This window comes from Chanodichthys erythropterus, chromosome 20 (genome assembly GCF_024489055.1).
Source record: "Chanodichthys erythropterus isolate Z2021 chromosome 20, ASM2448905v1, whole genome shotgun sequence".
NCBI classification, from domain to species: Eukaryota; Metazoa; Chordata; class Actinopteri; order Cypriniformes; family Xenocyprididae; genus Chanodichthys; species Chanodichthys erythropterus.
The window spans coordinates 22,700,387-22,727,415 of NC_090240.1; the positions used below are offsets into that span (position 1 = coordinate 22,700,387).

Sequence of the window (27,029 nt, forward strand, 5' to 3'; positions counted from 1 at the left end):
CAATTCAAAAGTGATTCATTTGTCTTGTAATTACGCCATCACGTGGTCCCATCCCAGCACACTGATGCTATAAAACATTACAGTATTTATTTTCCATTTCAATTTTTTTTATTGGAGTTTGTGCTCTAGTTCAGTCCGTTGCAGCCATGACTGAACTTACAAAAAAAAAAAATAGTAACTTGGAACCTATTTTACATTAAATACTAAAATTAACTTGGAAGATTCAGATTTCAAAGCTGTATTTATTAAACCAATACTGTGTTGATAAAACATGTCATACAATCAAGCAATACATTTCCATTATTTCATAAAATGTAATATTTCTTCACTGCCCCAGTCAAATTCTCCGTTCAAAACTAAACCATCGCTTCTCGTTTAAACGAGTCAATGAGTTGTTGACTTAAAGGCATCACGAACCGATTCGTAATAGAATCGCTCAGACCGGCTCTGTAAACAGGTTCAGCAGATTCTTTGAAAAGATCCGACTCACAAGAACGATTCGCTCATCGCCATTTTCAACATGACACTCAAGCCGCCAGGCAGGCAGATGCGACGCAAAAGCCGAAGACGTCCGCTTGACGCATGTTGTAAACATAGATCAACCAAAAATAGAACAACTGAAAGGCAAGAAAGCGTCCCGCGGAAGAAATCCGACACCGCGCAACTATGATCAGGATGTCGTGTGTTGTTCTTTGGTTGGTTTTGAGCTCAACGCAGAGCGCATAGAAATATATATATCTCCTTTCAACGAAACGGAACCGCCCAACCCCTGAAGCTGCTACAGCATTACGTCAGCCACTGGACGAGGTGCGTGCAGTAACGCACGCATCCCTTGAACCATAGCAGTACAGAAACACCACTACCCACAAAGCTACAGATTGCGCGCATGCGCGCTCTGAGCGGGAAAACTACAAACGCGTTAACTCCGATTGGCTACGGACTAAAGAACTACAGCCCCCAATAGACATGCGCAAAAAGTCCCTCTTAAAGCCTTTTAAATTTACGTGCAAAATGGCTGCACAGGTCGATCTGCTTCGCGTCAAAGTAGAGGAGAAGAGCAGGGACAGCTTTGACAAAGCCACCAAAGAGAAGAAAAAGAAGAAAAAACGAGAATGTTCGCCGTCCGATGACAAGCGCGAGAGATCGGAGAAGGAAGCGAAGAAAATAAAGCTACATCACCACCAACACAATCACCAACATGCCCAACAACGAGCGCATCCACCGCACCAACAACAGAACAGTCAAGCGCGCAACTTCAGCAAAGAGCAGGTACCTGTGCAACACCGTCATCCTCTCCATCATCACCCCAACAGCACCAAGAAAGAATTACCTCCGGTCTGGCCGCCGCGCAAAGTGACACCAGCAGCCCACGTCCCGCAGAAGACGGTCCTGCCGCCTTCCCCGCTGTTCACTTTCACGCCGCTCAAAGTAGCGAAGGCCAAGCCCCTCAATAACAAGCCCAAACACATTGAGAAGGACGCCAAACTTAAGCCCAAGAAGGAAAACGCCGAGGCGAACGTTAAAGTGGAGGAATGCAAGAAGAAGAAAGGTAATATTTATAGCGTTTCCACGTCAGCCAAACGCGTTTACATTTCTGGCTGGCTTCCAACTTGAGAAGTGAGCGGAGAAAGTGCCGTTAGCCTCAGCTGCTAACCCATGCGCGAGCACGCCCCCATTCTCACGAGCTCAGAGTACGTGCAGATGAGCAGCATCGGTAAATGTTGAGGAAGAAAGTTTTCACAGCTATGAAAGTACATTTTAATTAAAACTATAACTTATTATCATTTTTTTCTGCTTGGTATCAGTGGCGTTCTCTGCTGTCTTGTTTACTAAACGCGCTGTTACTACACTAAACTGTAATTTAACAAACATACTGTAAGTAGCGCGGTACTACTATAGCTTTTTTATCGACACGATACCATAATAATGCCAAGGTTTTTGGACACAATAACATGATGTTCTTTGAAGCGTTTTGCAGTATCATGTACTGTATTTGGGAAACTTTCAGTACAGTACCATAGTATTACTGTATGTTGTCATATTATAATGGATATTAGTTTAACCTGTTAACTGTCACCCCCACTTTTTCTTTTTTTTTCTCATGAAAATGCACTATCCAAACTTAAATGCTTGTAATTCAAGAATACTTTGGAACATAAATATAAGGCTGGTCTTGTTTTAAAGATGGAATTTGATGTGAAATAACGTATCTAAGTGAAACAGAAAAAAAGTTATAGAAGTTTAAGTTTATGAAAATGTAAAAATATAATATAAACTGCAAGGAAATCAAAGCCAAAAACCTGAACAAGTTGTATTACAAATTTCAGGTTGATATCTCAAAAAATGAGCTTTCAGTAAGATTTTGTTTGGGCGCAGTACCACACTTTTTCACTAGATGACAACAAAGCTCCATTACTGACCATATAAAGGCGCCTTCATTTCCATATATGGTTTGAGTGATCTGAACCATATATTTCCATTTTTTTCATGCTATTTATGAAGTAGACATCCTATAAAGAAGTAGTATGGGAAGGTTGGCAGAATTTGATATGAATTCAGCTTCTAGTAAACATAAAAACAACATGTATGTGGGTTATAGATCGCCGCCACAATCATAAATGTATTTTTTTTTTTTTTTTCTATTAAACATTTTCAGACCTTTTTCTCCAAAAATTGAATGGATCTTATCTTTTTAACTCTTGGCATGCAAACAATCATGTTTCAACCAATCTTTAATGATTTTTCATGTTCATCACTATTTCAATTAATAAATTACTGCTCCTCTGTAATTTATTTATTAAGTCACAAAATATGTAAACTAGAGATTCTAAGCTTTCAAATGATATATAGTTTGTCAAGATTAGTTTAGGTTTAGTATAGAATATTACTGTTTTAAATATGTAATGGCTGTGGGCCAGTGACCGTTAACAGGTTAATAACAACAACTGTAGTAATTATGGTATTGTGCCTGAAACCATAGTCACCATAGTAGATACATGCAGTATTATATATGGTGAAAGAGCATCTTATAGACATGATTTATTTCTGGATCAACAAATGTACAGAATTGTGTTGTATTTTGATAACCCCACAAAGTAGAAACATAAATTCATTTACGTGAGTTTTTTTTTTTTTCACATTTACATGGCAAAGACCTATATACAATCGACATTTACTTAATGTTCTGCCATTTTTGTTTCTTTTCAGAGCCCCACAGTGAAAATGGCAAAACCCAGACCCTGGAGGAATACCTCCTAAAGAAAAAGAAAAAGAAGAAGCGGCATCGTGAAGATGAGCGCGGCAAGAAGTTACGCGTGCACAACAAAGAGGTGCAGACGGTGTGTGCAGGATTGCCAGGAGATGCTCCTCCTCTTTCTGAAGACCCTGTCGTACACGCGAACATCAAAGATGAAAAGCCGTGTCCGGGCTTTGGTGAGTACCACGCTCCCAAAGTTGGGAAGAAGCCGTTCCTCTCGCACCAAGACCACTTCATCCGCAGCTCGTGGCTTCAGACCAACTCCTCCTTCAGCAGACTCATCCATGAGGAAAAGCAGCCCAATGGAGGGGCGTCAGTACTACATGCTTATGCAGATGAACTGTCCTTACTGCGGCCCGGGGACACTGAAAGATTCGCCCAGGAGTTCCTGGATCTCGCCTTTGCTGAACACCCGAAAGGAGCTGCACGGTATGCACTCGCCGTGGTGCATGGAGCGGCCTCGTACCTGCCCGATTTCTTGGACTACTTTGCCTTCAATTTCCCAAATACGCCTGTCAAGATGGAAATTCTTGGTAAAAAGGACATTGAGACCACCACGATTGCCAACTTCCACTCCCAGGTAGGCTTTGTTGTACCTTCGAGCTGTGGCATGTTTTTGCCAGTATGCATTGATACCTTGCATGTGTGACTGACAAATGAAATCTGTTTAGCCATTCTTACTTCTAGAGGACTGTTAAAGCACCTGAATTTCTTGTTTACACAAGTCAGGCGGCTAGAAGGTGTCAGTTCAAAGTACGTTAGAAGTCTTGAGTAAGTGAAGCAGACCAGATTTACCCATGGCCAAACAAACAAACACATTTTCGAAATCGTTCTTTTAAGAAACATGGGAATCACATAGCCTATTGAAGTTATGTTCATTTTCTGGCAGTCTTTAAACATCTTATTACTGTCAATTTTGCCTTGAGGCTTGTTCACAGCAAGGACAAAAACTATAATGTTTTGATAATCTTTCTAATTTAATTTCACACCACAGTTATAACGACAATGACGTAGAGGAACAGTATCATTGGAATCACTTTCAGAATTTTTTTTCCAGCTGATGGACAATAAAAATATTGACAACCGATCAAATTCCACCTGACTCTAAAGAGCTTGAACATTTAAAGCAGAAGACGACATAACTGCAGCGCACGATTATAATAAACAGATCATTATCATGCATTGGTGTGGATGCTAATATAGGGTTCATTTTAGTTTTTTGTTGTTTTTTTACACATTGCAGCACTAAGATAAAGAGTGTGTGTTGGGTTATTTCCTGGCTCTGAAGTGCTTTTGTTTTGCAGGTGAGCCGAACATACTGCTCTGGGACATATAGAGCTGGTCCCATGAGACAGATCAGTCTGGTCGGTGCAGTAGATGAGGAAGTGGGCGATTACTTCCCAGAGTTCTTGGATATGCTTGAGGAGTCTCCGTTTCTTAAGGTTAGAAATGATCTTTCAGACATGAGTGAGTTTGAAAAATTTTGTGCATTTGGTAGCTTTGTAATGCAAATGGTGCGTTTCAGTTTACTATTTGTCAGTGGAGTTTCTTACAGTTTTGGATCCAGCTAAATGGTGTTGTCTTGCACAATTATGTAAAGATTTTGGTTGCATCCCTGTACTTTTAAAGATCTCTAAACATCAAAATTGGAGATCTGTACACTACTATTCAAAAATCAAAAACTTGGTGTCTGAAATGTATTGAAAAAAGTTTTATGCAAAGTAATATTACACTTTTAAATAACTAACTACTATTATGCTATTTTAAAATATAATCTTACCCCAAACAATAATTTGTGTCCAATAAAATGTGATTTAGAAACTTTTAAGCAGATAGTAATGTTATTGCTGATAACTAATAAATGGTCTCTATTGAACTATAATCAGACGTTCAAATGCTTCAGTGGAATTTAGACATTATAACATTATATTGTAATAGCAAATCCAGGGTTTTTACTACATTGAAAATTTTTTGGTGGCCACCAAAACGAATTTTTGTCCTGTCAAAGCCTTTACGAGGGATGCAGATGATTGCTGCGATTGTGACAGTACGTGTTGACTGGCGGAGAGAACGTGCGCGCAAACTCTCTGTCTTCAAACTAAGCCCTGTCTTTGCTCTCTCTTTCTCGCATATATTAATGATGCTAAAAGTTTGGGTTTCATGTGGCGCATTCGGAGAGTTTTTCCTGAATAACTGCTGGGTGTGAATAGTGCTCAAAAGAACTTTACCTCATTGAGAACGTTACCTCATCTTCTCTGACAGGCGTCCTGCACATGCAGCTGACATAAACCACACTTTCAATAGACAAAAAAAATCATATCCAGTGAAGTGTTTTCTGTGTTGACAGATATTTTGTGATGTCCTAATAACAGCCGCGATTCGCACGCATGTCCGATTCGCAATCTAATGACTCATTTGAACTGATTCATTTTAATAATGGTTAAAACAACTGATCTGTCCAACACTGAACTCACGAGACGTCACAGTCTAAATTGGTCTATAACGAGTCATTTATTCAGAACACCTCTGAAATGAGAATGTCCTTGTGCTTACCCCATTTAACAAGAGTGGTTAGTAAGATTTAGCCTTAATAATCCACAGTATTTTCAGGTTATTTATATGACAAAGTAGTAAATTACCTATAAAATCAGTTTAGACTGGGGTGAGATGAAACCAGAACAAAGCAAGTTGTTGTTAGCTAGGGTGCATTCAATTGTATATGGTAGAAAATTAGACTATTTGTTAAATTTTAAAAACTTTTTAATTCTACTTTTTGATGATAAAAAGCTATGAAATCAGATTTTTTTGCAAAGAGGGCAAGAAAGGATTACAGTGAGAGTGGCAGGTAAGTTATCATCAGTATTGGGCTCACAGATGACGTGGGCAGGGAACTTTTTACTGTTTGTGTCGTTGACCACGTCTGTCAGCCACCACGAAGACCATTTTTGGCACAGGAAAAACTCTAAAATCTAAAATTTTTTTAAATATTAGCTTTGAGTGTTAGATGATGGCAAAGGTAAATATCTAAATTTAAAAATGTACAATTAGATATCCAATATCCATACGTTTAAAATAAATCTCTAATATCATCCATTAAAGGTGCAATATGTAAGATTTTCTGTCCGCTAGAGGTCACTAGAGGCCTATTCAAAACAAAGGCATAGCTTGATGAAGCAGTGCAGGACTGAGTGTTGTGGGAGCTGAACGATGGCGCTGGAGCGATTGCGCAACACATGCCTCACGAGCAGAGAAACTTTTATTATGTCACAGTCGCAGGTGCCGCTTCCACTTTTTCGGTCATGAATATGAGGTGACGCAGCTGTGTTTATTATATTATATAAATTTGAGTATGTTGAAAATGATGTTATAACGTTACTCTGTGCGTTCACTCGGCAGCTGTGAGACACTGTTACACACTGCAATAAGATAGATCGAATTGTGTTGATAAATGGCATGCAATTAATTTTAAAACGTATTGTATGATGGAGAAAATTCTGTATTACTGTTACTAAAAACAAACCTGCATCTGATTATGCTATGTTAGCTACTTCACAAAATAGTTTTTCTCGGAGGCATGGTGAAGCATGGTACTCGCAAAAAATCAAGAAACAATAAGACTAAACGTGTTGAGCTGTATATAACAATAATTCGTTTTCTGTCTATAAATATATCAAAACAGTTGTTCCCTAGTCTATTAAAACATGTACTATATTAAAGGATCTTTGTTTCCATGGTTTCTACAAAATAAAACCAGAAACCGAGGGTAACGCGGGTATGAAGCAATTGACAGGCGGCGACTCACACGTCCCAGAGCCTTGGTTAAAACTGCAATTTTCTCATGATTTAAAAATAGTTGGAAACATATGGAATATTGTAAGTGCTCAAGTGAACAAAATATATAACAATGTCCTAGTGGTTTTTGGCTATTTTACTGCAAAAATCTTACATATTGCACTTTTAACTATTATATTATGCATCCCAAAAGTAATAGCAAGTTGCAAATCATGGCTGTGATTAGGGCTGGGAAAATTAATAGATGTATCGCAAATCGAGAAATGATTCTGGATTGATTGTGAGATTTTGCGAATGCATAGCGATTCCCCCTCGAATCGATTCTGAGCTTAGAAATTGGATGCTGCCATCTGCTGTTAAAAACTAAGACACACCACTTGAATTTCCTATAAAATAATCATTCATAAAGTTTGAAAAGTTTTGAAGCAGATTACAAGGGTGTTTGCAGTGGGCTCTTTATATTAAACTCGCATCATAAAAGCATTCTGAAGTGCAAGAATATTCTCAGATTCAGCCGAACGCACAAGCGCTCTTCTTCATGAGTATTTGAGTGTGTGGTTAACAACTAGTCTAGAGCAAAATCTGTTATTAAAAACTAAGCTCAGAATCGTTTCGAGAGAGAATCGCAATGCATTCGGAAAATCTCAGAATCAATCCAGAATCATTTCTCGATTCGTGATGCATCAATTTGTTTTCCCAGCCCTAGCTTTGATGTGCCTGCTTTGATATGTTACACCCCAACGTCCGGTTTCAATAGAAATTATGTCTGCACAGAAAAGAAATTTGTACATCCAGTTGTTTCTTGCAATTAATTAATTGAGACTATGGTCAGGGCAAGGCTACACCATAGTTTTAACTTTCCGACTTATGTTTTGTTTGCCTGTGCAGATGACTTTGCCATGGGGAAGCTTGTCCAGCCTGAAGCTTGACTGCAGGTCCCAGAGCGACGATGGTCCCATCATGTGGGTGAGACCTGGAGAGCAGATGGTCCCCACAGCTGATATGCCCAAGTCTCCATTCAAGAGACGAAGGTATGCGCTGTTTTGATGCGACTGTAGATATTCCACCTCAAAAGAGACTTGCCGCCTTACAAAACACTTTCTTTTTGGTTGTAGATCAATGAATGAGATCAAGAACTTGCATTACCTCCCGAGAGCCAGTGAACCGCGTGAGGTGCTGTTCGAGGATCGGACACGAGCCCATGCTGATCACGTTGGCCAGAGCTTCGACTGGCAGAGTACAGCAGCTGTGGGTGTCCTGAAAGCAGTGCAGTTTGGGGAATGGTGAGTACAACCATCTGCCACGCAGAAACATATGCACGTGCTTGTACATGCAAAAAGCTGTGTGTAATTAACTATGAAAATGTATATAAAATAAAATGACGTATAATGTTCTCCTCTCTCATAGGAGTGACCGGCCACGGATAACCAAAGATGTGGTCTGTTTTCACGCTGAGGACTTCAATGACGTTGTTCAAAGGCTTCAGCTAGACCTGTATGAGCCACCTGTATCACAGGTAGGCACTGTTAAACTGCTAAACAGGACAGACTGTAGGCATGTGTGTTTATATTAGTCATGGCTAACATGGCAAGTTGGGTTGTGTTAGCACAATTTATGAGTGAATATGCATTGTAAGTCATCATTTTTGGTACTGAGCAGTATCGTTACAGGATTATAACATACTTTCTTAAAATATTATTTGGATTGTTTGGTCTGTTTTGTTATACAAACCCGATTCCAAAAAAGTTGGGACACTGTACAAATTGTGAATAAAAACAGTATGCAATGATGTGGAAGTTTCAAATTTCAATATTTTATTCAGAAAACAACATAGATGACATATCAAATGTTTAAACTGAGAAAATGTATCATTTTAAGGGAACAATAAGTTGATTTTAAATTTCATGGCATCAACTGTATCTCAAAAAATTTGGGACAAGGCCATGTTTACCACTGTGTGGCATCCCCTCTTCTTTTAATAACAGTCTGCAAACGTCTGGGGACTGAGGAGACAAGTTGCTCAAGTTTAGGAATAGGAATGTTGTCCCATTCTTGTCTAATACAGGCTTCTAGTTGCTCAACTGTCTCAGGTCTTCTTTGTCGCATCTTCCTCTTTATGATGCGCCAAATGTTTTCTATGGGTGAAAGATCTGGACTGCAGGCTGGCCATTTGAGTACCCGGATCCTTCTTCTATGCAGCCATGATGTTGTAATTGATGCAGTCTGTGGTCTGGCATTGTCATGTTGGAAAATGCAAGGTCTTTCCTGAAAGAGATGATGCCCATGCACACGCACTCAAGCAACCCCATACCATCAGAGATGCAGGTTTCTGAACCGAGCTCTGATAACAACTTGGGTTGTCCTTGTCCTCTTTAGTCCGGATGACATGGCATTCTAGTTTTCCAAAAAGAACTTCAAATTTTGATTCGTCTGACCACAGAACAGTTTTCCACTTTGCCACAGTCCATTTTAAATGAGCCTTGGCCCAGAGAAAACGCCTGCGCTTCTGGATCATGTTTAGAAATGGCTTCTTTTTTGACCTATAGAGTTTTAGCCGGCAACGTGGAAGTATTCCTGAGCCCATGTTGTGATTTCCATTACAGTAGCATTCCTGTATGTGATGCAGTGCCGTCTAAGGGCCCGAAGATCACGGGCATCCAGTATGGTTTTCCGGCCTTGACCCTTACTCAGAGATTGTTCCAGATTCTCTGAATCTTTGGATGATATTATGCACTGTAGATGATTATAACTTCAAACTCTTTGCAATTTTTCTCAGAGAAACTCCTTTCTGATTTTGCTCCACTATTTTTTTGCCGCAGCATTGGGGGAATTGGTGATCCTCTGCCCATCTTGACTTCTGAGAGACATTGCCACTCTGAGAGGCTCTTTTTATACCCAATCATGTTGCCAATTGACCTAATAAGTTGCAAATTGGTCCTCCAGCTGTTCCTTATATGTACATTTAACTTTTCCAGCCTCTTATTGCTACCTGTCCCAACTTTTTTGGAATGTGTAGCTCTCATGAAATCCAAAATGAGCAAATATTTGGCATTTCAAAATGTCTCACTTTCAACATTTGATATGTTATCTATATTCTATTGTGAATAAAATATAAGTTTATGAGATTTGTAAATTATTGCATTCCTTTTTTATACACAATTTGTACAGTGTCCCAACTTTTGGGGAATTTGGGTTTGTATTAATTGGTAATTATTTTAAAACCTTGTTTTGACGATTATACATATTATTTTGAATATATGAAACATTTTAATACTCATTTACCATGGTATCAATACATTGGTACCAGCAGTACTTTCTTGCTCTCTCTTCTTTCCAACATCAAGTTGAGCCGCACTGCAGTGTGTATATTTTAATCATTAATTTTGGCATGTAAACGCATTAACCTGCTTTCTGTTGGCTTATTGAAGTGCGCATATGTGATACGTGATAGAATCGCATCCTTAGTGCAGATTTATACACATTCAGACAGAGCGAGCATTTTGCAGGAAAGGAAGAAGGAAATATCACAAATGCAGACTCTTTCAAGACCCCGAAAATTGTAAAAATGTGTTCTTATCTCTCGTGCAGCGGAAGTAGAAGTGGTTCAGTCAAAACGCTGCATCTGTAACTGCGTGAGAGAATTAATGATATATTAATATATAATAATATAAATTAACATATCCTATGGAATACTTGGAGTCAGATGCGCAAATGATTATTTTTTGACTTTACTACAGGGAAATAACCGAATTTATTAAGTCATGTAAATGCGGTTTACTTGCGTTGTCAGGTTACTGGTTTGCATGTAAATGGGGAAAACTGTGTTTTGTTTTGTTTTTTTCTTTCTCTCCTCTCAATATGCTTAAATATGCGAGTTACCAGCTTACTGGTGTGCATGTAAACTTGCTCACTGTGATCATTTACACACTTGCAGCTTATAATCCAGTGTTTTCATCTTCTTAGAGCGGCTCAGTCCTCAGTAAATAAGCTGAGAGTTTAATGTGCATTTGGGAAGGTTTTTGCATGCTTCATTTTTGGCATTAAATATATAATAATAAAAATTATTATTATTATTCGCTATATTTGCATCTTTTACAACTGAACAGATGATTACATCATTTCACACAGATGTGTAATGACAAGACAAACTTAAAGGTCTCCTTGCAGTTTTCTACCAAAATAAAAACTTGAGGGTTTAACTCTTGCAAGTGAACAAATTGTCATAAGTATCGTACTGCTGTAAAGTAAAATTAATATACTGATAACTTATATATAAATATATAAATATATTTAATTTATATTTATATGTAAAACAGGACTACAACATAATATAACAGGTTATATGAAAAAAATAATGACAAAAAACATTTCAAAAAGATAAAGAAAAGGACAAAGAAAGTCCAATGTCCAGAGAGTTAGACAATTACAATATTCCTTTTAATATAATGGGGTGAAGACGAGGATCCAAATAGACCAGATATGGGGTCCAAACTTTATAAAACTGGCCTGTCTTTAGATGTAGTACATAGGTAAGATGCTCCAGGGGAATCAACTCAAAAATAATCTTATGCCAACCTTTAAGTGATGGAGGTTTATCACTGATCGGAATATATATATATTTTTTTATTTTACAGTGCAGTTGTATTACAATAGTAATATATTTCTGTCTTAGAAATAATATAACTATAATAATAATTAGGACTAGATTTTGACAAAATTTCACCATTCAATTCCGATTTGATATTGATTAATTTTGATGTATATGAGGTAAAGTCCATGGCAAATTATCTGAAGGAAAAAAATCGTACAACTAATGCTGTAAATTATACAGGGAGTCAGTTGGTATTACGTTAGCTACTGTAATATCGAAGGTTAAAATTTGTATACAAACACTTAAAGGATTAGTTGACTTTCAAATGAAAACTCACCCTCAAGCCATCCTAAGTGTATATGACTTTCTTTTTTCTGATGAACACAATCGGATAAATATTAATAAATATCCTGACGCATCCAAGCTTTATAATGGCAGTGAATAGGGGTCATGTGTATGAGCTGAAGACATTACGTCTTCTGCCTTTCCTATTCAACTTACAGAAAAAGTGTAATTGTAAACGCCAGTGTAAAGGTGAAAGCCAGTTTACACTTTCTTTGTAACTTGAATACTGAAGGCGGTCTGGCGGAAGCTAGTTATTTTACTTCATAACTTGTTAAATATGGATATTTTTTTACACAAACACATCATTTCGCTTCAGAAGGCCTTTATTAACCCCCTGGAGCCGTGTGGAGTATGTTTATGATGGATGCATGTGGATGGAGACACTTTCTTCAACTCATACTCGTTTGGTAACGCTTACTGCCATTATAAAGCTGGGATGTGTCAGGATATTTATTAATATTTCTCTGATTGTGTTCATCAGAAATAAGAAAGTCCTATACATCTAGGATGGCTTGAGGGTGAGTAAAGCCTGGGGTAATTTTCATTTGAAAGTGAGCTAATCTTTTAAAGTACACAAGGACGTTTTTATAATAATAAAGTTATAATGCTAACTTTATAATTACATATTTATGTTTCTACTCCAATTCATAAATATTTAAATGGTGGCTGTCATGAACACTTGATGGATTTATTCAAACATACATTAAATATTGAAAGACTGTAAAATAGCTATTCTTAGGTAAATGTAACATTACGTTACATATTGTTTACTTCAACATCTTTCCATGTTGAAACACCGAGTGATTACATGAGACATGAGATGGTTTTCGGTAATTGGTACAGTATCTTTCAACATTACTTCTGATGCTCATTCATGTTTATTTCATGCTGTAACTAGTAGTAAAGCGGAAAAAAAGATGATCCATTAACGTGTGCTTTGCGCTGCTGCTTCGCTTGATCTGAGGCGACAACAGCGATCTGTCACGATACTGTTCACAATTTATGCTTCTAATGTTGTGCCAATTTTTCCCCATGATATCGATTGATAATATTATTGAATATCAATCTTTTTGGAGGTATTGTTTTGAACGTAGAAATTGTACTATCGTGACAACAGTAGCCTCCACTACATTTTCGTCTTTCATACATTTTTCATAGCTCTGTGCAGGAAGCTTGTTTGATTTGTAAAAAAAAGATGAAAAAAAAGCAGATGAAAAAAAAGATGAAAAGAAGTAAAATATATGTTATTCTATTTTGGTGATAATGCCAATCAAAACATTTTAAACATCTTTTATACACCTTTATAAACAAGACATAAGTTTTGATAATGCATAATTTATAATTATTTTTAGACCACAGTTTGATTTATTGATGACATGTGCTGTTGGATGAGCAGTAAATAATATTAAGAGTGTGGTGATGTAACGACAGGCAGGTGTAAAATAGGTCATCATTCCCATAATGCCCCTCTCTTTACAGTGTGTCCAGTGGGTGGACGATGCCAAACTCAACCAGTTACGACGGGAAGGCATCCGCTACGTTCGTGTGCAGCTCTGTGATGACGACATCTACTTTATCCCCCGTAACGTGATCCACCAGTTTAAAACGGTCTCGGCCGTGTGCAGCCTGGCGTGGCACATCCGTCTAAAGCAGTACCACTCCGAGGAAGAGGAGGAGGTGGAGTCAAAGGACGTTAAGACCAAGGACCTGTGTTCCACATCCTTTCCTCCCCCCTCTTCTACCCCTGTTCACCCGGACACCAAAGTCACCTCCTGCGCCCGGCTACAAACAGACACGGCACAAGGTGGGGTGGCGAAAACGGACGAGCTGGTTTTCCAGAGGCCCGCTACGCCACCCAGAGAGCCGCAGCCCTCGCCTCCACAACCGGCTAAATCCGCCCACACGGTTTCCGCCGCTCCCTGTTTGGAGACCAGCCCTCTCCCAGCGTCCTGCCCTCTGTCCTCACCCACACCAGAGCAAATGCTTCCACAGGTTCCCACCGAGCCTTCATCAGACTCCTCCTCACTCAATGGCAGCAGGTCCACGGATTTCCCCAAATGACTTCCGAATCCATCCTTTTGTGGAGGGGTGGAGTTTTATTTCACCTAACAGATTTGACTGACATTCCACAGTGTAAAAAAAAAAGAAAAAAAAAAAGGAATATCTGGACTTTGCCTAAAAATTATGAAGACTGTATATTTTTCTTTTTTAGATTTTGGTTAAGAAAATGACCCCACAAGTACTTTTTAGGTTTTTCTCAGCCAAAGTATTTAATTTGAAATATATTTTTGCTGATTACTCAGTATTGTTTTATATTTGTTTATATATTATTATAAATGAGATGAATTATCTCTCGAGGGACTTTTCATGTTGTTTCCCATCATGTTGATCTGCTAATTGGTTTTACAAACAAGGAAAAAAAGTGCCTGTCACAAGTGGAGAGCAGCAATCATATCTTTTTTTTTTTCCCCTCCTTCCCTTGGTGTAATGTCACTCTGAAGTATCTGACGTATTGAAGCTAGGCTAGAGAGAAGGTATCAGTTTCAAGTGAGAGAGATTTGCTTTTTCATTTCCTCTGGTTTTAAATTAAAACACTTTGCTTGAAGGAAAATTAATTATTTTTTGAATGAGTAATAGCAGTAATTATCAAAGAGGAACCTGTGCATTACCTCTCATGTATGCAGGAAATAGGATATGGTCTCCACAAGAGGGTTGTTCATTTGTTTGTTCATTTTAATTATTTATTTTTGTCCAGAATAGTCAATAGTCTTTTAAGATCATGGTCATAAATTTTATTTGTCATGTTCATTTTCTGTCTGTTGTGTATACAGAAGCCATTGTGCTTTTTCTTTTACATTTTTACTTTGGGCTTGGAAGAGAGATTCCATCTAAGACCGAACTTTAGCAGAAAATTAGATGGAAATGTAATAACCAAACCTGCACTCAGGGGCAACATGCTGATGCCTTTTCATTTGGTCAAGTCTCCTTCTACTGTGTTTACTTTTGAAGTTTTATAGTAATCTAATCCATTTGTTCAGATTATTGGGATTTACTGAGCTCTTGAACCTGTAATTCTGACATGTTAGAATGAGCTTTATTTAAGGAAACGATCCCTTGTTTCAAATGGATCATCTAAACAAGCTTCCATTCAGATTTTACACCTGATCCTGCTCATACTGTCATAGTAGTTTTAGAGTCTGAACGAAATTTTATTATTTATTTATTTTTTTTAAATCATACTTAATTATGCTCTGGACATTTGTGTTTCTGTCTTTGTCACCGTTTTTTTTTTTTTTTTTTTTATCCTGTTGCTTTGGCCATTTTAAGCATTTGTTGAATTTTTCTGAAAGTCAGTGAGTGCAAATATAAATTAACTCAGTAATACACATGAACGTGGTATGAATAAATTCCTGCGCTTTTCTTGAACCAGAAAACTGTTATTGTATGTTGCTGTTCCCATAATCTGCTACCCAAATTTATTCCTTCAAAAAACATTTGATATCATTCATAAGTAAAGTAGCAGAAGGTATATGCCCAGTAGTACTATCGCATAACACTTGTTTCTTATGTGTTTGAACTGAAGTTGTCCTTAGTAATTTATGATAAGCATTCTAGGGTGACTATGCCATCCAATTTAGTTGGATGAGTGCAATTTAGCTTTCACTTACAAAGTGTAGTTGCGTGTCAGTAATGTTTTTGCACATGTTGATGTGGTTCTTTTGAATGGGATTTAGTCTTAAAGCAAGCATTCAATGTTTTTGAAAGGGTTGTGGGCAGTAGTTGTGCTTCTCCATTGATGCCAAGTATTGCTAATGACTGATTTGAATGTAATTTCACACCAGCAAGCCAATCAGTCTACATTGATTATGGTTTCAACAAAATGATCTAATGGCTTTCCCTAATCAAATGCATCCTGTAAAAATGAGTGCCTTCTATCAAGTCTTTAATTGTCTGCTATTAAGCTAACTGATGTTATACAAGTTGTACAAAGCATTAATTGCGATGGAATTTCATAAAGTCTGGCAATAAGTAACGATTGGGAATTTATTATTGTAGAAAAATGCTAATTCTAATCCAGAACCAACTGAAGGTGACCGCTTTATCGGCAACAATGCAAAAATAGAAAAATTGGTGGTAAACGGCATTGAAATTTTATAATCATGTGCAATATGAATCATATCGGCTTCTTATATTTCCCAGTGTTTTTTTTTAATTAGGATTACGATTATATATGCAGGTTGGAAAGCCTAAACCGTAATCATTTTCCCCACTTTCTCAGTTTCAGATTCTGCAGATTAGTGGTTTTGTTTAATGAAATAAAAGATACTTCCATATTTCACTTAATACTTAAATTGGAGGTCATTATTTACCAATCCATTAAGATGAATCTTCCCATATACAGACACGTTCTCCACTCAGTAACACACGATTATTCTTTTACACCTTACAGTTTCACGGTATATTAAAATGAACATGATGTTTAGCGCTCTATGTTTCTTCTGAATTTTGGCAGCTAGATTCTTTTTTGTGTTGATCAGGTTTTTGATGGTCGTTTGTAATATAGGATAAATCCACTTAGGGATCAAGGCATGCTCTGTGTGTTTGATTCATTATTTGCTCTGTTTGATATTTGTATAAAGGTTTTCAATTTCATTGATTTTTAAGGACTAATTAGACGGTCAATTATGAACATAGTCAAAGTAATGTTTTGTAAATGCTAAGTTACATTTAATAGAACTGTCATGTGGATCTTTTCAATTGTGTAAAAATGCAATGGAATGCATAGACTTTTTCTGTATTTTTTTAAATAAACCATTTTATGAGTGTACCAAGATGAAGCATTTCTTAAAGGGGACACTTTCACTGGAGCAGAAAATAAAAATATGCAAATGAGCAAACACAGTTAAACACAGTCACAAACCGTAAACTTGATAAGTTATTCACAATCCTTTGTCATTTTTGTCTCTTTCGAACAGACCTGGCACCAAATGTGCTGTTGTTAAATCCAAAGTTATGTAATGTACAAATAGTTTGATTGGCAATGGTTACCTGCAGCTGTGTGTTTTATAAAATACATTAAAAAGTTAATTTATATTACCTATGAGATTATGAAAATGACTACTTTTCTGTACAATCATCTCTTGTCTTTAGCACAATTATAATCATTTGTTTTTATATACATTTTAGTTGCAAGATCATCTTGGTTCAAGGTTCAAACAGGACATATTCTTGCATTAGAACTTTACATGTAGTCAAAGTTTTGACAAAGGCACAATCTTTATAAATGTCCATCTGTTGTGTGAGGTCAGTGGTTGGTCTACTATCCCTCAAAAACCACAGTGCTTGTCTCTCTGAGGCTGAAAAAAAAATCTTTGCTCAGTAAATCCCCTTCTTGCGAGGCTGTTCTCCTTTTCTTTCACCTTCGACATGAACTAGACCCATGTTTCTGGCTTATTTCGTGGGCCCTTTGGCTTTCCAAAACGAGATCCAAAAGCTGTGGAGTAAGAAACGAGTCATTAACTGTCCACACAACATCATGTATTAGCATAGTATTACCAGGTGTCAACATGAACTGAGGAAATATAAAATGAAGTAGCCCCATCTGGTGTCAACTCTCAGAACATCAGTTTGAAAAAAAAAAAAAAAAATGTTTTAAAGGTCCAGTGTGTAATATTTAGTAGGATCTATTAACAGAAATGCAATATAATATATATAACTATGTTTTGAGTGACCTTACATAATGAACCGTTATGTTTTTATTTCCTTAGAATGAGCCATTTCTATCTACATACACCGCGGGTCCCCTTACATGGAAGTCGCCATTTTGCGGCGCCATGTTTCTTCACAGTAGCCCTAAATGGACAAACTGCTCTACAGAGCGCGTTTCATCACTATGTTGTTGTTCTTCTTCGTTGGTGTTTTTAGAGGCAGCTTGCATCGTCACTATGTGGAATACGCACAAAGAAGAAGTAGTACTCTCTGCTGTCTCAAATAATGACATCTTTGTCCTATGTTGGCCACCGTAGCTTCTCTATGTGATTCGAAATGGGGGCGAGTGGTGGACTGAGCTGTTGGTTGCAATTCGTAACCTCACCACAAGATGCCGCTAACATGTACACACTGAACCTTGAAAAGCAGGCAATAGCTTACAAAATAAGAATCCAACAGCAGCACCATAGGGTGGTGGAGCAGACTGAGGCGTGGCTGTAGATGGGGCTGAAGGTGGGGCTGATGGTGGGGCTGGGGGCGGGATCGGAGGCGGAGCTGTTTTTGCTGCAAATGACAGTAACATGATGTTTAAGCCACACACATGCAGCTGCATGTCATTTGACTTAAATGTTTATTTTAATGCAGTTACATGCAATAGAATTATTTGTGTCAACAAGGAAAAGTAGAAGTGGTTTTTATACATACGCTTCTGTCTTCCTTTCAAAAACTTAATACTCTGTAAGAAAAGAAATATGTATTTGCATATTTATAGAATCAGTTTTTATCCAAAGCAAGTACTGTTCACACATAAGAGGCCATTCACACAGAACTCGTTTTTGCTTTGAAAAATGCAAGAGGCATTGTTTTGCAATGGAAAAAATAACGCAAGGTCTACAGGCACGTTTTTTTTTTTAAAGTTTAACTTCTTAACTTGAGCTCTGAGGACTTGTGTCATGCTGTGAGACGCTGCAAAACTTTTGAGACACAAGTGCAATGAAAGTGAAAGCGAAATGAAAGTGAAAGTGACACGTGAAAGTCAAGTTTAGTATTTGTCCTCTGCATTTAACCCATCCATGTTAGTGCACAGACATTAGGAGCAGAGTAGTGAGTGGTGAACACACACACACACTGCAAACTGTGGAGACACACACCCGAAGCAGTGGGCAGCCATTATGCTGTGGCACCTGGGGAGTGATTTTGGGTTAAGCAGGGCACCTCAGTCATTTCCTTTGGGTTACCAATTGGACTCACTAACCATTAGGCCATGACTGCCCTTGTTCAAACACGTCCTTCTAGCAAATGTTTACATAGAAAAACAACGCAGTGGAATGCAAAAACTGTAAAGTTCTGGAAATTAAAAATGCGAGATGCTCGCACGCAGTTTTAAAAGTTGAACTTCTTTTAACTTGACGTGGCATCTTAAATGCGTATGCAAAATCTGGTGAAATTGACAGTCAAATGCGTGCATTTAACCCATGTGCATCCATCCATCATAAACATACTCCACACGGCTCCGAGGGGTTAAAGGATAAGTTCACTTTCAAATTAAAATTTCCTGATAATTTACTCACCCCCATGTCATCCAAGATGTCCATGTCCTTCTTTCTTCAGTCGAAAAGAAATTAAAGTTTTTGTTGAAAACGTTCCAGGATTTTTCTCCATATAGTAGACTTCAATGGAGCCCAAACGGTTGAAGGTCAAAATTAGTTTCAGTGCAGCTTCAAAGCGTTCTACACGATCCCAGACGAGGAATAAGGGATGTATCTAGAGAAACCATTGCTCATTTTCTAAAAAAAAAGTAAAAATTATATACGTTTTAACAATAAATGCTCATTTTGAACTAGCTCTATTCTTCCCTATTAGAATTCCGGCAGTGTAGACACTGCTAAGTGTTTTACTGCCCTCCACAGGTCAATGTTTGAACTAATTGTTATATACTTGCACTAGAATATTGTATATTACAATTTAGTTCAAACTTTAACCTGTGGAGGGCAGTAATACACTTAGCAGTGTCTACACTGCCGGAATTCTAATAGGGAAGAATAGAGCTAGTTCAAAATGAGCATTTATTGTTAAAACGTATATAATTTTTTTTTTTTTTTTAGAAAATGAGCAATGGTTTCTCTAGATACATCCCTTATTCCTCGTCTGGGATCGCTGTAAACTGTAATTTTGACCTTCAACCGCTTGGGCTCCATTGAAGCCCACTATATGGAGAAAAATCCTGTAATGTTTTCATCAAAAACCTTCATTTCTTTTTGACTGAAGAAAGAAAGACATGAACATCTTGGATGACATGAAGGTGAGTAAATTATCAGGAAATTTTAATTTGAAAGTGAACTAATCCTTCAATAAAGGCCTTCTGAAGCGAAGTGATGCATTTGTGTAAAATATTCATATTTAACAAGTTATAAAGTAAAATATCTAGCTTCTAGCTAGACCGCCTTCCATATTCAGCTTATGAAAAAAGTGTAACTGACGTTATGAAGCTAAATATTGATATTAGTATGAAACAGAAGTTGCGATTGTCTCATCTTTCCTGTTGTGATGTATGAGTGAAATGGCTTCTCGAACAATAAAAAAAATGTAGGGCGGTACTTGATGGGAAATCGACTGGATCATTGGATCAGTAGGGTTTGCTATTGCTGTGATCTCAGTGAGTGACAGGTTGTCCCGGCCTTGCGCCAATAAACATGTCATCAGAGCAAAAGAATTATTTTGATTTCACAGTGTGTAACTTGAGTGCTGCATTTGTGGAACAGCTGTGGCTGCAAAAGACGCAAGAAGTGAGCACAATGGTCAAACGTGTCTGTCTGCATTTTTACACACACAAAAAAAACAAAAAAAACTGAAAAGTTGCACAATGGAATACAAAAACAATCTGTGTGAATTGTCCCTTAAAAGTGTGTTCTAGGTAGGTTATACATTTTTTTGTATTTTGTATTTACACTTTACATGTACCAAATACAGAGACTTTAGAATTTGAACCTTAGTCCTGGCCTTGCTGACCAGTGAAGTTTTCTCTCCCCCTCTGTTTGAATGGTTCTCAGTTGGTCTCGTTGCTGCTAGATGACTGCTGGGTGCCGGCTGGTGCTCCACTGTAGTAGCCACAGGGCAAGCTAAACTAAGGTTATGTGGTAGTGCTTATGCAGTTTAATAAACTGATATCAATCACTGACAAGGGATTTATGCTGTCACTCACCTTTGCCTCCAATTGCCATGGTTACAGGTACTGGTGGAGTCAGCGGTGCCACAGATAGAGGCTCTGTAAAATTAAACACAGCTGTGCACACATAGATCCAATAATAGTGCACCATCTTTATCTCTGTCGCAGTGATAAACACTACGGGGTAAATTTGCTTGTGCATGTTATATTGTAATGACACAACTGACTGAGGTGTGGGTGGGCAAAATGGAAACACCAGCCTACCTTGTTTTGAACCTTTTGCTCTGACGCTCTGTTATAAAATGACACATTTGGTAAGAATGAGTCAATCGTTAATCATACAAAAGGAAAGTCATAGCACAGCACCTCTGGACAGATCAAAGGGTTAGTTCACCCAAAAATGATATTTCTGTCATTAATTACTCACCCTCAAGTTATTCCAAACACGTTCATCTTCGGAAAACTAATGAATATATTTTCATATTTTTGAACCACACATAGGCAGCAACCTCATTGCACCTTTCAAGGTCCAGAAATGTAGTAAAATCTTCGTTAAAATAGTCCATGTGACTACAGATGTTCAACCTTAATGTTATGAAGTGTCAAGAATACTTTTTGTGCGAAAAACAACAACAACAACAACAACAACAACACATAACCTTCTTTTCTCTGTCAGTCTCCTACGCTGTTGACATTATGGGTTCTACGTCAGAACGATGGCTGCGTCCGAAAACCTAGGTACGTTAGCTGTCTTGCTGCCTCGCTATCTTATAAAAGAATGACTTGTACGGCAGCGTTTGTGCATGAAGGCACCTCACGAAATTGATTTCGGACAGACTTCTGAGGCAGCGTAACAGTTTAATGATCTACAGCAATATAGCACGAGCTTTGGTGAGAACTAAACAAAGATTTAATTACTAATTTCTCGATAGAAATGATATCAAAATTGAAATATGTTGATCAAAATCGTACATTTACACACAAACTGAGCAGCAAACGCAACTTTCGGACGCCATCTTTATTTTTCTAGCTCAACTGTCACAGAATGGAAAGCACAGGATTGTGGGATATCAAAGGCAGCTAAGGATACATCTATGCTTCCTTCAAAAATCAATCAGATGAAGGTATCTCATGAGAGAGGAAGTGAAGCTAACATTGGATTCGGACGTGCCTTGATGCCTTACTACCTTGAAATGTGTCCTCAGAAGGCAGCATTTTCCAGTTTTCGGACGCAGCCACTGTTTCACTGTATTTGCCGACGCTGTTCATGTGAGCAGCACGACGTATGCGTGTGAGTCGACCAATAATGAGTCGATGTTCTGACGCAGAAAGCGTAGGAGAAGAGAAGAAATTGTTGAATAAAGTCATTATTTTTGTTCTGTTTTGCGCATAAAAAGTATCCTTATCGCTTCATAACATTAAGGTTGAACCAAAGACTATAGAATAACACAAGACGTGTCAATCGTATTGTTTTGAATGGGAGAAAGTGTAACGCGCAATATAGTGGAATAAGTCCCGCCTTCTAAATAAGAGCCAATCGCCGACTGGTAAAGTCATCGCATCACTTCAGCGGCCGTTATGCTGCGTTCACACCAAACGCGAATAGAGCGTCAAATTCGCGTCTACCGCGTCTAGTTTGCCGCTTGAACATTTCGAATGCATTCGCGCGTCTAGAGCGAAATAGACGCGCGTAAAAAACAAGCGTTTGCGAAATTGACGCGCGTCCGAGGCGAAATCCGCTTCTTGTGGGAGGGGCAAGTGCTAGGCGGTTGTCTGTTTGCAAGATGGCTGATGTTGATCGTGCGTTCATCGAGAGAGCTACTGCTTTGTATTTGCTCTGGAGAGCAGAACAGCGGCGTAGGGGTCAGCGTCGCGGGAAGGCCACGGGTCGATAAACGTGTACGTGACTCAAAAGTAAAATGTGTATTTACAACTTACCAGGTAGCCCAATCTCCTCACCGACACTCTTCCAAGCGAGGTCCTTTTTATTCCTGTCTGAAGTATGAACTTGTGTCATAAATCTCTGGGTGACTGCTCACTGATAATATCAGTCGTTCCTCCATTTTGAATGAGTGACTCCGGGCGGGCCTGCCGCCACAGCAGCAAGCAGGCTCCTGATTGGTTAACGCGGCGCGAATTTACGCCAAAGTTCAAATTTTTCAACTCGGGCGTCAGACGCGAATTCGCATCAAACGCTAAATGCACAAAAAGCACCATTCGCGCGTATCGCGCGAATGACTAGACGCGCGAATGAGGCGAATTCGCGTCTTCCGCGCCGCAAGACCTCCAGACGCGCGTAAACGCGTCTTTACATTGACTTAACATTGAAATCATTCGCGCCAGACGCTCTATTCGCGTTTGGTGTGAACACAGCAGCATTAGAATCACCGGTTTCTATAGAAACAGTCAGACGCGCGCCTCCGAAGAGACGCGCATTTAGGTCTGCGCATGCGCATTAGCTTGATCCAGCCTGAAAAATACAGGTTTTTTTGTCATGATTCGAGCGTTTAGAAACTAAATTTATGAGCCGGTTGTTGTTAGATTTCATTGTTGATTTCAAATATGAAATTTAATCGTAAGGTTGGCGAACAGTTTTGGAGAATTTGATGTTTCCCCATTCAAAGAGATTGCATGATGCCCAGGATGCCCGAGAGGCGTTTCAAAGATAGCCGCCAAGTGAAATGACTTGTCTTAAAGGGACTTTGGTTGAACCGCTGTAGTCACATTGACTGTTTTAACCATCTCTTTACTACCTTTCTGGGCCTTGAAATGTGCAGTGATGTTGCTGCCTATGGGTGTTTCAGAAACCTCTCAGATTTCATCAAAAATATCTTCATTTGTGTTCTGAAGATGAACAAAGGGGTTTGGAATGGCATGAGGGTGAGTAATTATTGACAGAATTTTCATTTTTGGGTGAACTAACCCTTTAAGTTAAAGACTGCATGAGAATTAGAGTGTTTTGTAGTCCATATCTATATGCATTGAAGTCAGCTATATGCTAGTGTACTCCTAAATGTTGATACATTTCATTTTTAGCATATTGTATAACATAGAGAGAGTATAAAGGTAAGTGCAATGTAACCTTGCTTCGGCTCCAAGAACTTTCCAGGAATGATCTGGGTTGGGAGCTGCCTGACCATTCAGATGATGTGCCCACTCTCTGTCTCTGCTGCTCGGCCTCAGCTGGCAGACAGAGGGTGTTGTTGTCACCCACTTAAATAGAAAAATATCTTTTAACAAATGTAACAAATATAGATGAGGTTTTTCTGTATACTGTAAGTATTATATACTGCACCTTTCTCCGTGTGAAACACGAAAGATTCTGGAGTTCTTTCAGGAAGTGGTGGAGTAACACTTTCTTCATGAAACAAAACAGCAAAACATACTGAGTTTTTATATATCAGGAAAAAAAAGGTATATTAAACAATTACATTTGTGTTTTTAGTTCAACGGATATGTGATATAATGTAGGCCTACCTGTCCCTGGAACTGGTCCAGATATTTCAGATGTCTGCTCATGCGGTGTTAGGGTGTGTAGTTGAGATTCTGAGGTCAAAAATGGGAAGTAAGTAACAATAGCCAGTATTAAAAATAATTTGAATATTTTTTTTTAGAATAACTAGAATAACACTGACAGAACTTCAAGACACACTTGGTGAATAGGGTAAAAATGTTTTGTATTACAAGTTCTTTGAAATGTTACATTTAAATGTGCAATTTATAATTAAATATGTGCTAATTTGCATACATTTCAGGAACAGAATTCACTTGATTAAGCCAAATTTTTGTTTCATTTTGTTGACATATTAGAGTTAAAGGTTTTTGCAGATGGGTATTTTGAATTTCTCTCATAAATCTGAAAACATTGCCAACAGCCAGAGAGAAAAAAATAATAATTTTAAGGAATAAAATGTAAACTCAGGCAAATTTGTAATTGAAATCTACATACACAAATAGATAAAGTGCAATAAAAGCAACTCTTAAAAGTGTATTTGGAATTGACAGTCGAATCCTAACTGGAGACGAATCCACTGAGGAGAACAGAATTCTGTCTATCAAAAAGACTCGTTCAGATTCGTTTACTGATTCATTTGGTGACTCTTTCTGTAAGTTAGCCTACATCAGTGGTCACCAAGCCCAAGATCCCTGACCTCCACCTTTATGAAAGACAAGATCTACCAATTGAAGAATTTAAAGAAAAAGACAGCCCAGATTGTGTTTAGTATTTTTTCATGGCCAGTTCAGATTCAGATTATTTTTTTTTATTTTTTTTTACAAGCAAAATTGGCCGATTTAGATACTGGTTGCAGATATTTTATTATAATTATTATTATTATTATTATAAACAAAAATATCTAGCCATTTCAAATTAGAGGTAGCCACTGCATTTTAATCACAATCTAAACAAAAATGCTACACACTTTGCGTAAGCAGATGTTTTTGATTTGAATTAGATTTAATTTCAAGATTTAAAGCAAAACAGAACTTAATCTTTGAGAAATTATATTATCTTTGTGAGGTTAAATTATATGTTACAAAAAAAAAGCATGAAATAAAATCAGCAGACAGGCTGAATGAGTCGCAAATTCGCTCTCTGACAGCAGGTGGCGCTTATGGAAGAGCAGTGATACAGCGTTTCCTTGGTTACCGCGGCAGTAAACAAAGCAGCACTGCGCTTATAAATAGCTAGGCTATTTTATTTTTTATTCGGAGGTAAGAGGAAAATAAAATGCCATTGCCGTCAAAACTTTTCTGAAGATAGTAAGTTCCCTTAAGAGATACATCATATAACTCCTCACCACCAATTCAATATTTATATTTTCTTTCTATATTTCGAGCATCGTGAACAGTGAGCTGCTCTGCCTGCTACAGTTTTCTCCTCTTTGCGTCCATCTTCAGCGTCTCTGGCTTCCTGTTAACGGCCGTTTACAGGCATGATATGGGCTATTTACCTTTGTCACTGTGCCAGTAGTCTAGAAAATAACAGAAATATAATTACAAAAATTAAAGTACAAAGACTGGAGAATAGTAATGTCTTTTTGTACTCATATTTCTGTTATTTTCGGGAGCTACTGGGACAGTGATAAAGATCTACCAGTCGCGATCGACGGTCTATGGTTAAATCTTTACCAGTAACTGGCGGCGAGTAACTGGCGGCGACTGGTGGGTGTCTTTTTGAGTCGTTCCTTCAAAAGATTAGTTCGAAAGTTCAGTATAGCTACCGTAACAACATAATACAGAAGCGAAACAATCATGACTGATCAACGCGACAGATGTCTTTGAAACAAGACGTATGCTGCGTCCCAATTCGCATACTATGCATCCTAAATAGTATTCGAAAAAAGAATTAGTATGTCCCAAATCGTAGTATGTTGAAATGAGTATTCCAAAGATACCCGGATGGTGTACTTTTTCCGGTTAGAATTCGAAGTGCAGATCCGTGCACACTTCTAACGGCTAATATTGCCCGTAACACATTGCGCTGTGGACGAGGATTCGATTAGAACTACAAATACGAATAAAAAGTGTTTAAAAACTACAAACATGACGGACGTGCGAGGTACGACGGTTAAGATAAAGTGGCTTGAATGATTAATAAGCAGTGTCTAACCTGACAAAAAGATATTTATTAAATGTTATCCACATTATATTTCATCTGCAACAGCATTGTGAACTTTTATAACGATGTGTTTGGTCATTAACTTTTAAATGCATCATTATGCAAAGATGAGGAGAGTTCTCTGCATGAAAGACCCATGACTGGCAGATCAACGTGCGACTACATTTCTCTCCGAAACGGTAGGAAAATAAATTTAATTTAAATGTGGATGATTTTAACTGTGACATGATGATTGACACGGTAGTTTAAACAGTTACAGGTTAAGTAACTAAGCAACAGAACGTCCGTTAAAGACGCAGTTATGACGAGGTAGTATGTCCCAAAACTTGCATACTCTTCTACTACACACTCAAAAGTATGTACTTTTTCTTTACAAAAAGAGTACATACTTTTAGGACGTAGTATAAGTAGGCGAATTGGGACGTAGTAAGTAAGAGAACAACCATTAATCATAAGTTTATTCATTAAAGAGCCACCGTAATAGGCTTTTACCTCAAGCTACAGTAGCCTATATTCAGCTCAGATTTCTCTAAGATAAGCTGCTTTTTGT

General features: G+C 38.0%; 2 protein-coding genes across 6 annotated transcripts in view; one reads left to right on the plus strand and one right to left on the minus strand.

The window, feature by feature from the left end:
• LOC137009381 (lysine-specific demethylase 9) lies at positions 1-17,478 on the plus strand. The gene is made up of 7 exons (XM_067371565.1): positions 1-1,549; positions 3,208-3,836; positions 4,561-4,698; positions 7,937-8,079; positions 8,164-8,331; positions 8,456-8,564; positions 13,464-17,478. The coding sequence occupies exons 1-7, from the start codon at positions 967-969 to the stop codon at positions 14,043-14,045; spliced, it is 2,352 nt and encodes a 783-aa protein (XP_067227666.1). The 5' UTR covers positions 1-966; the 3' UTR covers positions 14,046-17,478.
• Positions 17,340-27,029, minus strand: part of ptpn22 (protein tyrosine phosphatase non-receptor type 22) — a 24,654-nt gene continuing 14,964 nt past the window's right edge. For 3 of the 5 annotated variants that reach the window (XM_067371562.1, XM_067371559.1, XM_067371564.1), the window contains 9 exons: positions 24,337-24,405; positions 24,155-24,217; positions 23,942-24,072; positions 21,124-21,151; positions 20,896-20,958; positions 20,682-20,812; positions 18,399-18,429; positions 18,135-18,257; positions 17,340-17,478 (listed from right to left, as the gene is read on the minus strand). In XM_067371562.1, coding sequence (XP_067227663.1) covers positions 17,417-17,478; positions 18,135-18,257; positions 18,399-18,429; positions 20,682-20,812; positions 20,896-20,958; positions 21,124-21,151; positions 23,942-24,072; positions 24,155-24,217; positions 24,337-24,405 — 701 coding nt within the window. In that variant the 3' untranslated portion in view covers positions 17,340-17,416. The remainder of the gene's footprint in view (positions 17,479-18,134; positions 18,258-18,398; positions 18,430-20,681; positions 20,813-20,895; positions 20,959-21,123; positions 21,152-23,941; positions 24,073-24,154; positions 24,218-24,336; positions 24,406-27,029) is intronic. The other 2 variants (XM_067371560.1, XM_067371561.1) reach the window with 2 other exon arrangements.

Bases quoted from the DNA above. Each gene is read 5' to 3' on its own strand.
- LOC137009381 (XM_067371565.1), top strand. From the start codon at position 967: ATGCGCAAAAAGTCCCTCTTAAAGCCTTTTAAATTTACGTGCAAAATG. The intron at 8,080-8,163 runs GTATGCGCTGTT...TTTTGGTTGTAG, and splicing joins TCTCCATTCAAGAGACGAAG to ATCAATGAATGAGATCAAGA. The intron at 8,565-13,463 runs GTAGGCACTGTT...CTCTCTTTACAG, and splicing joins ATGAGCCACCTGTATCACAG to TGTGTCCAGTGGGTGGACGA.